The sequence below is a fragment of the Symphodus melops genome (genome assembly GCF_947650265.1).
Source record: "Symphodus melops genome assembly, chromosome: 12".
Classification (NCBI taxonomy): domain Eukaryota; kingdom Metazoa; phylum Chordata; class Actinopteri; order Labriformes; family Labridae; genus Symphodus; species Symphodus melops.
Window position 1 is genome coordinate 57786 of NC_136702.1, and position 12429 is coordinate 70214.

Below are 12429 nucleotides of genomic sequence, written 5' to 3' on the forward strand. Positions count from 1 at the left end.
TGGACAGAGACCACTGTGAGCAACCTGACCTTTATAAGACAGAGACCACTGTGACCAACCTGACCTTTATAAGACAGAGACCACTGTGACCAACCTGACCTTCACAAGACAGAGACCACTGTGACCAACCTGACCTTCACTGGACAGAGACCACTGTGACCAACCTGACCTTGACTGGAGAACAATACATTTTAAAGAAAGTTTCAGTTGTGTTATAGGAAAGTGGATTGAGTCAGAAATCATGGGGAGAGAGAGAGCGGGGAATGACATCTATAAAAGGAGCCACAGGCCAGATCCAAACCCAGGCCACCCGCCCAGAGGACCACAGCCTCCACAAATGGGGTGTGTGCACCAACCACTGTTCCACCATATTTTTAATAATTTATGTACCAGTTAATGTTTCGCTCAATGAACAATAGCTTTTATTTTTAGGGTGTTAAATGTTATATTTTTTTATTGCAATCATTTGCTTCATTTTAACAGTTTACTGCAAATAATAACATTTTTAAACACCTGTTAGGAATTCCATTATTTTACATAAAAACAAAAATAGGATTTTATTTTGAATTGTTGTCCTCTCTTAAGCAAAGAGCACTTAGCATCCTGTCTGCTTTTATTTTGAAATAAAGTAAGGCCCTTCCTGTAGACTGAAGGTAAGGACCAGAAGTTAAGCCCAGAAAAAGGAAGTGGTTAGGTATCCTAAAGTGACGTCAAACAGCTCAAAGGAACGGTAACAAAGGTCAGTGTGTGATGTCATCAGGTGGACAGTGACGGATGGATGGATGGATGGATGGATGGATGGATGGATGGATAGATGGATGGATGGATGGATGGATAGATAGCAGTGTCCTTCTTTAACATCACTTTGGCTGTGTCTGAAATCACTCCTATTCACTCTATATTGGAAACATTCATCATTTTGAAGTGCTCTCCACATTCTCAGTGAACATGCTCATATCCTATATAGTCCACTCAATGTATCCCACAATGCATTTTATAAAGTAGTGTACAGCTGATGGTCACTATCTGAGCAATATATACCTCATGGATTGCGGTTCAAAGATTTGGATGAGAGGAGGGGCCAGTGTGACCAGAAACACAATAAAGTTCATATTTGGAGCATTTTTACATTTATAATAGCTTTTTGTGATGCACTTTTATTTTCAAAACTATACAAATGTAACCTTATAACTTGCAAATAAGATTGATTATATTGTATGGCTTATTATGTCTAAAGCAGATGAGGTACAGTATGTGAAGGACGATGTGTAAAAGAGCCTACGTCCCTGTCGGCTGAAGTCTCAGCTGCTGCTGAGGTAGAGGCTGTGCATACATGCAACAAAGACTTCTTACATGAAAAAGGACCCGTTTATTCAAATGATGTAATATTTATAAAAACAACTATGCTTTGTCAATACAGCAAGAATGAGTCCATGTAGTCACATGATGTTAGAGTGATTATAATCAGTATAACTCCCCCACCAGTCCAGACCATTAAACAACAGAAAGCCTGATCCATGTGAGAACGTTTTGAAAAGCATTGTGATCATTAGTAAACCTAACCTCAGGCTCTTTGGGGTCAGCTTACTCAGAGAACAATTGGCTATGTTGAACTTTGTGGTGAACCCTTCAGCAGTACAACATTGCCAGAATTATCTTTTTACAGACAACCAACAATGTGGTCAGGTGGGAGTGACATACCCCTCTTCTGTTGTACTTATTCTACAGTTTTTCATCATTTATTTTATGCAAAAAAAATAAAGGACTAGAACAAGATGTTTAGTTTATTACACAACATAATGAACTCTTTGGTTTGCTCTCAATTGATTATCCTTATCAAGAGATGATCCACCCAATACTAGTGAAGTTAGAGTTCTATTCATGTTAACCAATTACTAGTTAGGGTTGTATTCAAGTTAACGAATAACTAGTTATATTCAAGTTAATCAATAACTGGAGTTCTTTACAAGTTAAACAAAAAAAAACACCACTGCTCAGGCTTTCTGAAAAACACACTGCTTTATTTTTCATTGTTAATGAGGAGATTTACAGAAGCCATCCACTGTTAGTACCAACAGGTAGCTGTGTGTGTGTTTGCGGTGAAACGTAAAACAAAATAGTCTGAGGTCAAAGGTCAGGTAATCATCCTAGTGAGTTCAAAGTAGAGCAACCCAAATACAGCGATTCCATCGACTGGCTCACATTACAACAGGTAGGTCAAAGGTCACTGATGAGCCTGGTAACACTGACCTGTTCTATACAGAACATTTCAACATAGACCAGGTTTACATAGACCTGTTAAACATTGATCTGGTTTACAAAAACCAGTTATACATAGACTTGTTTGGACCTGGTTGGTTGGACTGTGCTCTAGCCCGAACAAGTCCAAGATGAACCAGGATCAGACAATCTTACCCTGACCCTGAGAGGATCAATAAATGATTATTGATTTAATGAAGAAGCGAGGAGCAAAGCCTTGAACACAGGAGGAGAAGAGAAGGATCAGACTGAACTATTACAGCACAAAGCCTGAGGGGGGCGCTACATCTGCTGGGTGGAATTCCCATTCCAGGTGTTGTTGTCGTCCTCGCTGTCCTCCTGAGTCCTCAGACGGCAAACTTTACCGTCTTTCTTGAATTCTCTGGGACGCTTCTCAACAGGATGTTTGGACAGAGCTTCCCTGGGGGGAGACACAAACTTCTTAAAAACACAAATTACACACACACACATTCGTCATAAAAGGTTCTTAACCCCCCTCTGTTGGCTTTAAATCAAAGAAAAAGTGAATGGGATTTGTATGTAGGACTCAAACCCTCAATGCTTGAGCACCTACAGAAAGACAGGTGATACTCAGACCTCAGTTCCACCTCACCGCTGTGTTTTGTCCGATGCTGCCGTGGAGTTTGTGTAAGAGTTGGACTGGTGCTCGACGGGGTCTCTGGATGATGCTCCAGAAGGGGGCGTGGCCGTAAACAGGAAGGAGCTGAGGAATCTCCACACAGCAAGCAGAGGGTAGAAGAGCGTGCCCAGAACTGCCCAGATACCATCGCCAGAGGACTGAGCCACTGTGTTAGCAGGTCTGCTGGACTGCTGCAAGGACCAATCACAACAGATGCATTAGACATTGACCTGAGACTAGTTTCAACAAGACACATCAGACACTGAATAGAGAAACATCAATAGACACTGACTAGAGACATGTCATAGCGACAGGGTCGCTCAGACCTGACTGGAACATGTCTGTGACTCGTTAAACTCACCGGCAGCAGTACTATAGAAGCACTGGGAGCCAGTTCCAGCTCCAACAGAGTCCGGTCCAGATCTTCATCGGTGAACTCCCTCCGAGGGAACATTGTTGCTAAGGAAAAGTTGCCATAGCGATTTCCCACTTCCTGAAACAGGAACAGGAAATAATGACATATGAGAAGGTTATCGTGCTGTCTGTGACTTCTCCAGAGAGTCTGTACGCTGAGCCAGACCTTATTACCATGACAACCTGTGCAGGGTCATGACTCTGAATCCTGGGCACCATAGACAATGTCACATTGGGCCCCTCCAGAGCCCGAGAACCCAAACCCTATCCAACCTCCAATAACTAAAAACCAGAAATATCAATTCATTTAACAAACACCAAACACTCGCAACATCAACGAGTGTAGCGAGTGAGGTGTAGAGGAGTGCACAGAGGAGAGGGGAGTGCGCAGAGGAGAGGGGAGAGCACAGAGGAGAGGGGAGTGCACAGAGGAGAGAGGAGTGCACAGAGGAGAGAGGAGTGCACAGAGGAGAGAGGGGAGCACAGAGGAGAGGGGAGAGCACAGAGGAGAGGGGAGTGCACAGAGGAGAGAGGAGTGCACAGAGGAGAGAGGGGAGCACAGAGGGGAGAGGAGTGCACAGAGGGGAGAGGAGTGCACAGAGGAGTGCACAGAGGAGAGAGGGGAGCACAGAGGAGAGAGGAGTGCACAGAGGAGTGCACAGAGGAGAGAGGAGTGCACAGAGGAGAGAGGAGAGCACAGAGGAGAGAGGAGAGCACAGAGGAGAGAGGAGAGCACAGAGGAGAGAGGAGTGCACAGAGGAGAGCACAGAGGGGAGAGGAGTGCACAGAGGAGAGAGGAGTGCACAGAGGAGTGCACAGAGGAGAGAGGAGTGCACAGAGGAGAGAGGAGTGCACAGAGGAGAGAGGAGAGCACAGAGGAGAGAGGAGTGCACAGAGGAGAGAGGAGAGCACAGAGGAGAGAGGAGAGCACAGAGGAGAGAGGAGTGCACAGAGGAGAGAGGAGAGCACAGAGGAGAGAGGAGTGCACAGAGGAGAGAGGAGTGCACAGAGGAGAGAGGAGTGCACAGAGGAGAGAGGAGTGCACAGAGGAGAGAGGAGAGCACAGAGGAGAGAGGAGTGCACAGAGGAGAGAGGAGTGCACAGAGGAGAGCACAGAGGAGTGCACAGAGGAGAGCACAGAGGAGTGCACAGAGGAGAGCACAGAGGAGTGCACAGAGGAGTGCACAGAGGAGTGCACAGAGGGGAGAGGAGTGCACAGAGGGGAGAGGAGTGCACAGAGGAGTGCACAGAGGAGTGCACAGAGGGGAGAGGAGCACAGAGGAGTGCACAGAGGAGTGCACAGAGGAGTGCACAGAGGGGAGAGGAGTGCACAGAGGAGAGAGGAGCACAGAGGAGTGCACAGAGGGGAGAGGAGCACAGAGGAGTGCACAGAGGAGTGCACAGAGGAGTGCACAGAGGGGAGAGGAGTGCACAGAGGAGTGCACAGAGGAGTGCACAGAGGAGAGCACAGAGGAGTGCACAGAGGAGAGAGGAGCACAGAGGAGAGAGGAGCACAGAGGAGAGAGGAGCACAGAGGAGAGAGGAGCACAGAGGAGTGCACAGAGGCACAGTTTAAAGAGTATCCGTCACATTCAGGTATTAAAGGAAACAGAATCACACCTGTACAGCAAAGTTGCGAGCCTCCTGCAGTCTGCTCTGTGACGGGAACTGGTTTGTGAAGGAAGAGCCATCTGGGAGCCGGAACTGTATCCTCGCCACAGTACTGTAAACACCCATACCGATTCACCATTCATTATCAAACAATATACACATATATAAACAATCAGACAGACAGTAAGCAGGTTACCTCCTCTCCCTGAGCAGCACCTCCTTCCTGGCCTCCTCCTCCGCCTGTCTCACCTGCTGGACCGCCAGTTTAGCCACTCGATCCTCCTCCTGGACTTTAGCGTAACGTGCCGCCCGGTCAGCGCGGTCCTAAACAATAAAGGGTTAATATGTACACACGTAAACAATACAGGCAAACAGAAAGTTCACTAAAGAACAAAAGAGGCAACCAAGCCAGCGCAAGACGAAGAAGATCAATATAGTACAGAAAAGAACAAACTGGAAGTCAGACAAGAAACAACATTAAAACAGGTTGTTGATGTTTATAAAGGTCAATAAAGACTTTTATAGCACGTACATCGTATGATCTCATGCTGACGCGAGTGAATCTGGAAAATTACCGTGGGAATTTGTCTCTGCACTCCGGCTGCACTCTGTGTGTTTTAGTGTAATCTCTATATTTTAAATATTAGAGTTTGACAGGTCTTTAAAGTCATCTCATGTTGGTACCCCTGACCCCCACTTCAGATGAATAAATTATCTTTCTTATTATTAATAGTATATAGATCAGATTTCGAAGATTAAGGGGTCAGGGGTTTTTTTCTTGGGCTTTTGAGAATTCTGGGTCCTGTGGGGCGGATGTTGCCGGCAACGTTACCATGGCGATCTGCTGTTTCACTCGCTCTCGTGCTGCTCTCTCCTCGGCTTTCTCTCGATTCCTCTCCTCCAGGAGTCTCTTCGTCTTCTCCTCTTCCTGTTTCTTCTTAAAGTCCTGCATATCTTTGCCCATCTTCCTCCGCTCCATCTCCTTCCTGATCTCGTTCTGAGTCACAAACAGACCAATCAGAGACAAGAACACCAAAGCTTGTGTTCAGGTAATCAAGCCTGACTTTAGCAGAGCCAACTCAAAGAAGCAGAGGGGATAAGATGTCACGGATGGTCATCTAACCCTCACCTCGTCTTCTCCCACTTTTTTCTGCTCTCGTCTCTCCTCCAGTTTCTTTGTCAACCTGACACAAAAGATTAAATAGAAAAGTATAAATGTAAATATACTAAAGTAACTGGACAGTATTCAAATTTAACAAAAAGCCACAGATGTGCTCTCACCTTTCCACTTTAGCGTCCAGGTTCTCCTCACTCTGATGCTGAGAAGACGATTGATCAGCAGCACTCACTGACACACACACACACACACACACACACACACACACACACACACACACACACACACACACACACACACACACACACACACACACACACACACACACACACACACACACACACACACACACACACACACACACACACACACACACACACACACACACACACACACACACACACACACACACACACACTTTTAAAGCTGTTTCCACATAAATAATTCTCAACATTTCCTGAAATCCTCCTGATCTGTTCACACATGCACCTGACAGCGGGAGACTAACCCTGTGAGGGGTGGGGGGGGGGGGGGGGGGGTTCAACAGAATCACAATCTGAACTAAAGAGTGGGGAAGAACATCCACAGACAGAGAAACAAAGACAGAGTGAGCTTCTTTGTCACACCTGTTGTGTCTGCTGCTGACGGTCCTGGATCTACCACTGACTCTGAGTCTGGAGCTGGATGTGAAGCCGTGCTGTCATGGGTACTGATTTCTGCAGGAGACATTGTATGTGGTCCTATCTGCTGAGCATGCATCTGTTAGAAAAAAGGGAAAGGTGTTTAGCATGCAGAACCATGACAGCCATACAGGTGGAACTGTTACAGGTGTGACTGTTAAGCGCACTGTTTGACTAGAGGTGTGAAGAGTGCTCAAATATTCTCCTCAGGTAAAAGTACTTTAATAATATTTCACTTAATAACTTTTAAAAATGGACTCAAGTCAAAGTAAGAAGTAGCTTGTACTTAAAGCATCCCCAGTGTGCAAAAAAGACCAGAGCATTGAAATTGCAAAGTTTTTTTTAATTGAAGGACAATTTCTACATTTTCTTTTCTTTTGACAAAAACAAAATATATAAAGAGCATGATGGAGCACTTCTATACCGCCATCATGGCGTCCATCCTCTCCTCCTCCATCACAGTCTGCTACGCTGCAGCCACAACAAAGGACTGCAGCGTATCATCTGCTCTGTAATCTACCACCTGTCCACCTCCTGTACACCTCCAGGACCCTGAGACCAAGACCTGTACACCTCCAGGACCCTGAGACCAAGACCTGTACACCTCCAGGACCCTGAGACCAAGACCTGTACACCTCCAGGACCCTGAGACCAAGACCTGTACACCTCCAGGACCCTGAGCCCCCCACCTGTACACCTCCAGGACCCTGAGCCCCCCACCTGTACACCTCATGGAACCTGAGGCCCCCACCTGTACACCTCCAGGACCCTGAGGCCCCCACCTGTACACCTCCAGGACCCTGAGGCCCCCACCTACTACTTGCTATCTGGCCTTATTTCTCATTTTAACTGTTTTTTGCACCAATACACTGAACTAAATGAACACACACACACTCATGCACAAAGTGGATCCTATGGAGAGGCACTAATAGTGAGGTCTCAGAGTGAAGGGGGTGCTCCCACCAAGCACTCCAGAACAGTATTGGGGTTTGGTGCCTTGCTCGAGGGCGCCTCGGCAGTGTTCAGAAAGAGGACTTGGCACATCTTCAGCCACCAGGCTGATTTCCAGACTTGGTCCATACCAGGGCTTGAACCGGTTCCCAACCCAAGACCTGGCACAGACTGAGCTACTGCGAATTACAATACTCAAGAGAAAACCTACTTCAGTCAAACTAAAAACACTGATTTAAAAAAACAACTTAAAAAGTAGTAAGTACACCAAAAAACCTACCAATTACAATAAGGTGAGAAAAACATTTCTGTCTCTCCTGGGTGCTGATCTGGTACAGTGAAGAAGAACTGCAGGCTTCAGAGAGCTTGGAATCACTGTCTGACCTTTTATTTCATCTGTGTACAGTAGATGTTTATGATCTGGTCTGTGAAATGTTTATTATCTCACTTACATGATACTATTATAACATTACCTGCTTCACCCTGTGAATTCTGTTGATCAGCTCTTCAGCAGCCACGCTGCCAGCGATGACTTCCAGAGGAATGCCATTGTCTCCAATGAAGAAGCTCGATGGTATACACACCACCGGATCTTCATGGGAAGGACTTGAGGAAAATTGCACAAGCTCTTTGTGTAAACTTCTGTTTACATAAAAACTTTAGGAACGCTCCTCTCTGACCAATCAAAGCTGTCTTGACTACTTATCTAAAAATATATAGTTCTTGATCTTGAACAGAGTGCTCAAACATTAAGCCTTAAAAAAAATAATGAGAGGAGAATAAACATCTTGATCTGATCCTGCATGGCTAATCAATACATCTCACAGATCAATAACTCTCCTCAGTGATCAATAACCCTCCTCACAGATGAATCAGTTAATCAATAACTTGTGAATAAAAGGATACATATCTGAGAAAACTGCACACAGGTATCACTGTGAAAAACAAGAAATATAAATATGTTAGAAACATGCAACAACATGTTAGAAACATGCAACAACATGTCAGAAACATATAACATGTCAGAAACATATAACATGTTAGAAACATATAACAACATGCTAGAAACATGCAACAACATGTTAGAAACACATTAAAACATGTTAGAAACATGCAACAACATGTTAGAAACACATTAAAACACGTAACAACATGTTAGAAACATGCAACAACATGTTAGAAACAAATTACAACATGTCAGAAGCATATAACATGTTAGAAACATGCAACAACATGTTAGAAACACATTAAAACATGTTAGAAACATGTAACATGTTAGAAACATATAACAACATGTTAGAAACATATAACAACATGTTAGAAACATGTAACAACATGTCAGAAATATATAACATGTTAGAAACATGCAACAACATGTTAGAAACATGCAACAACATGTTAGAAACACATTAAAACATGTTAGAAACATGCAACAACATGTTAGAAACACATTAAAACATGTTAGAAACACATTAAAACATGTTAGAAACATGTAACAACATGTTAGAAACACATTAAAACATGTTAGAAACATTTAACAACATGTTAGAAACACATTAAAACATGTAACAACATGTTAGAAACACGTAACATGTTAGAAACACGTAACATGTTAGAAACACGTAACATGTTAGAAACATGCAACAACATGTTAGAAACATGCAACATCATGTTAGAAACATGTAACAACATGTTAAAAACATGCAACAACATGTTAGAAACACATTAAAACATGTTAGAAACATGTAACAACATGTTAGAAACACATTAAAACATGTTAGAAACATTTAACAACATGTTAGAAACACATTAAAACATGTAACAACATGTTAGAAACACGTAACATGTTAGAAACACGTAACATGTTAGAAACACGTAACATGTTAGAAACATGCAACAACATGTTAGAAACATGCAACAACATGTTAGAAACATGCAACATCATGTTAGAAACATGTAACAACATGTTAAAAACATGCAACAACATGTTAGAAACATGTAACAACATGTTAGAAACGCGTAACAACATGTTAGAAACACGTAACAACATGTTAGAAACAATACAACATGTTAGAAACATGTAACAACATGTTAGAAACATGCAACACCATGTTAGAAACATTTAACAACATGTTAAAAACATGCAACAACATGTTAGAAACATGTAACAACATGTTAGAAACGCGTAACAACATGTTAGAAACATGTAACAACATGTTAGAAACAATACAACATGTTAGAAACATGTAACACCATGTTAGAAACATGTAACAACATGTTAGAAACATTTAACAACATGTTAGAAACACATTACAGCATGTTGAGAGTAGTTTGTGTATTAAATAATGCAGTATGAAAGTTAACATGAAAGCAGGTGATTCTAAAGTTGTGTTCATGGCAGGTATGGTCTGTACCTCTTTGCGTCCACTCTGATGGCCACACAGCAGCTGTTGGCTGTTTCTGATACAATGTCATCCTCCCAGCTGGAAATCAGCTGAGAAGACTGTTCATCCTCTCCTAGAAACACACACACAGGTGATTAAGGTGTTTAAATGTTCGTTATATACAAGTGCATTAAGGTGAATAAACTGTTTAAAAGTTATATACAGGTGACTAAATGTTATGGTGAATGAATGTTATATACAGGTGATTAAATGTTATATACAGGTGATTAAATGTTATGGTGATTAAATGTTATATACAGGTGATTAAATGTTATATACAGGTGAATAAATGTTATATACAGGTGACTAAATGTTATATACAGGTGATTAAATGTTATATACAGGTGAATAAATGTTATATACAGGTGACTAAATGTTATATACAGGTGACTAAATGTTATATACAGGTGACTAAATGTTATGGTGACTAAATGTTATATACAGGTGCTTAAATGTTATATACAGGTGACTAAATGTTATATACAGGTGATTAAATGTTATATACAGGTGACTAAATGTTATGGTGACTAAATGTTATATACAGGTGATTAAATGTTATATACAGGTGAATAAATGTTATATACAGGTGATTAAATGTTATATACAGGTGAATAAATGTTATATACAGGTGACTAAATGTTATATACAGGTGAATAAATGTTATATACAGGTGATTAAATGTTATATACAGGTGATTAAATGTTATATACAGGTGATTTAGGTGTTAAAGGTTTTTACAGTTTTGCGCTGTTCTTAACTTAGTGCTTACTAACGGTAGCTACACGCTGACACAGACACACACCTACGACACACACACACACACACACACACACACACACACACACACACACACACACACACACACATCTGTGATAAGGGCACACACATACCTGTGATGACGACCACAAACACGGAGCCCCGCTGTTTAGCGGAGCTGATAGCGTCGGGAATCGAACCTTGAAACCAAATCATGTTAGCCCGCTGTATCTGTGCTGACAGCTAAGCTAACAGCTGAGTCACATTCTACTTCCTGAATACATCAGCTGGAAGGAGACACTTCCGGGACAAACACCACGAAGACACGTCACAGCTTACGTCAGCTCTCTGCCTTTCTAAAGGACTCAGCTTTGTATTACTGCCCCCTGCTGTGTTGGAGTGCGTACAGCAGCTAGTAAATAAATAATATACTATCTGTAATGTTTGTGGTTATTCTGCCTGTTTGCTGTGTTGATATATTTATATATTATTATATTATTGTATTTATGATATCATATATACTCTGCTGTGTGATTTTAAAGACTGTATTGATATTTAAGAATAGTTTATAATCTGCTCCTGTTACTGTATACTGATGTGCTCGAGTCCTCACACCTGTCAGTGAATACTTGAATTTCTGTTTTATAAAATCTTTGCAACTACAAACTAAATATGTCCAACCTTTTGATCCTTTTCTTTTCTGGTTTGTCTTCTTTTTCTTCTTCACCAATTATCAGTTCAAACAGAGATCCAGAACACTTTCACAAACTATAGTAATCTTTTTTTAACAAATCTGACTCTTCACATTGAGTGGCCGGTTCACACGGCAGGATTGTAAAATTGTTGGCCGATTTCCCAAACCTCAGAGACCACACACATGACGATAAATAATCGGAGGTTTCACAGTTTTGGTCATATAGTGTATGGCGTGCAGCCACACGGCAACATCAACACACCACACATGAAATGATTTCACTCATGAACATCCCTTGATATGACTGGAAACCTCGCAAAACCTCTCGAGATCAAATGTGATAGATAGATAGATAGATAGATAGATAGATAGATACTTTATTGATCCCGAGGGAAATTCAAGATTCATGATTTCAGAGTCAAGAAACATGACAGACGTAAAGGATGCAATGCAATGGTCTGAACACATCACACGCGGCAGGATTATCTTATTTTATAATATTATTGTATGATGATCGGGCATCTTTAAGATTATCGGAAGGGGAGAATCAGGTCCAAAATTGGCCTAATTATCCTGCCGTGTGAAGCAGGCAACAATAATAAACTTTATTCATCAAAACTTTATCAACTGTATAATAAAATTAACTTTGACTCCATCATGAATTTCAAAAATGCCTCGCTCTAAAGGGAAGCAGTGGTGAAATAAAGGTCACCACCCCCTCCCACTGGCTCCAGGTGAATTCTCCTGATTATATCCTGCTGCCTTCTCTAAGTCAGCTCCCTCTGACTCTCTGCAGGAGAAACAGCAGGAGGCTGGAGGAGAAACTCCTGCTGAAGAGACAAACATTCAGCGAGTTGAGTTCA

General features: G+C 42.2%; 1 protein-coding gene across 1 annotated transcript; it reads right to left on the reverse strand.

Moving 5' to 3' along the window:
• Nucleotides 1-2000: 2000 nt before the first annotated feature.
• ubxn4 (UBX domain protein 4) lies at nucleotides 2001-11194 on the reverse strand. Its single transcript, XM_079358263.1, has 13 exons — nucleotides 11007-11194; nucleotides 10087-10189; nucleotides 8579-8607; nucleotides 8146-8264; nucleotides 6668-6800; nucleotides 6206-6272; nucleotides 6054-6108; nucleotides 5757-5921; nucleotides 5121-5248; nucleotides 4934-5036; nucleotides 3261-3392; nucleotides 2873-3090; nucleotides 2001-2680 (listed from the first exon to the last, which is right to left on the reverse strand). The coding sequence occupies exons 1-13, from the start codon at nucleotides 11086-11088 to the stop codon at nucleotides 2542-2544; spliced, it is 1473 nt and encodes a 490-aa protein (XP_079214389.1). The 5' UTR covers nucleotides 11089-11194; the 3' UTR covers nucleotides 2001-2541.
• Between the last annotated feature and the right edge of the window lie 1235 nt (nucleotides 11195-12429).

Coding starts and splice junctions, on each gene's coding strand:
- ubxn4 (XM_079358263.1), bottom strand. CDS start 11,088: ATGATTTGGTTTCAAGGTTCGATTCCCGACGCTATCAGCTCCGCTAAA. Junction 8,608..10,086: donor ATCAGAGTGGACGCAAAGAG/GTACAGACCATA, acceptor TGTTTTTCACAG/TGATACCTGTGTGCAGTTTT. Junction 6,801..8,145: donor GAATTCACAGGGTGAAGCAG/GTAATGTTATAA, acceptor TTTTTCTAACAG/ATGCATGCTCAGCAGATAGG.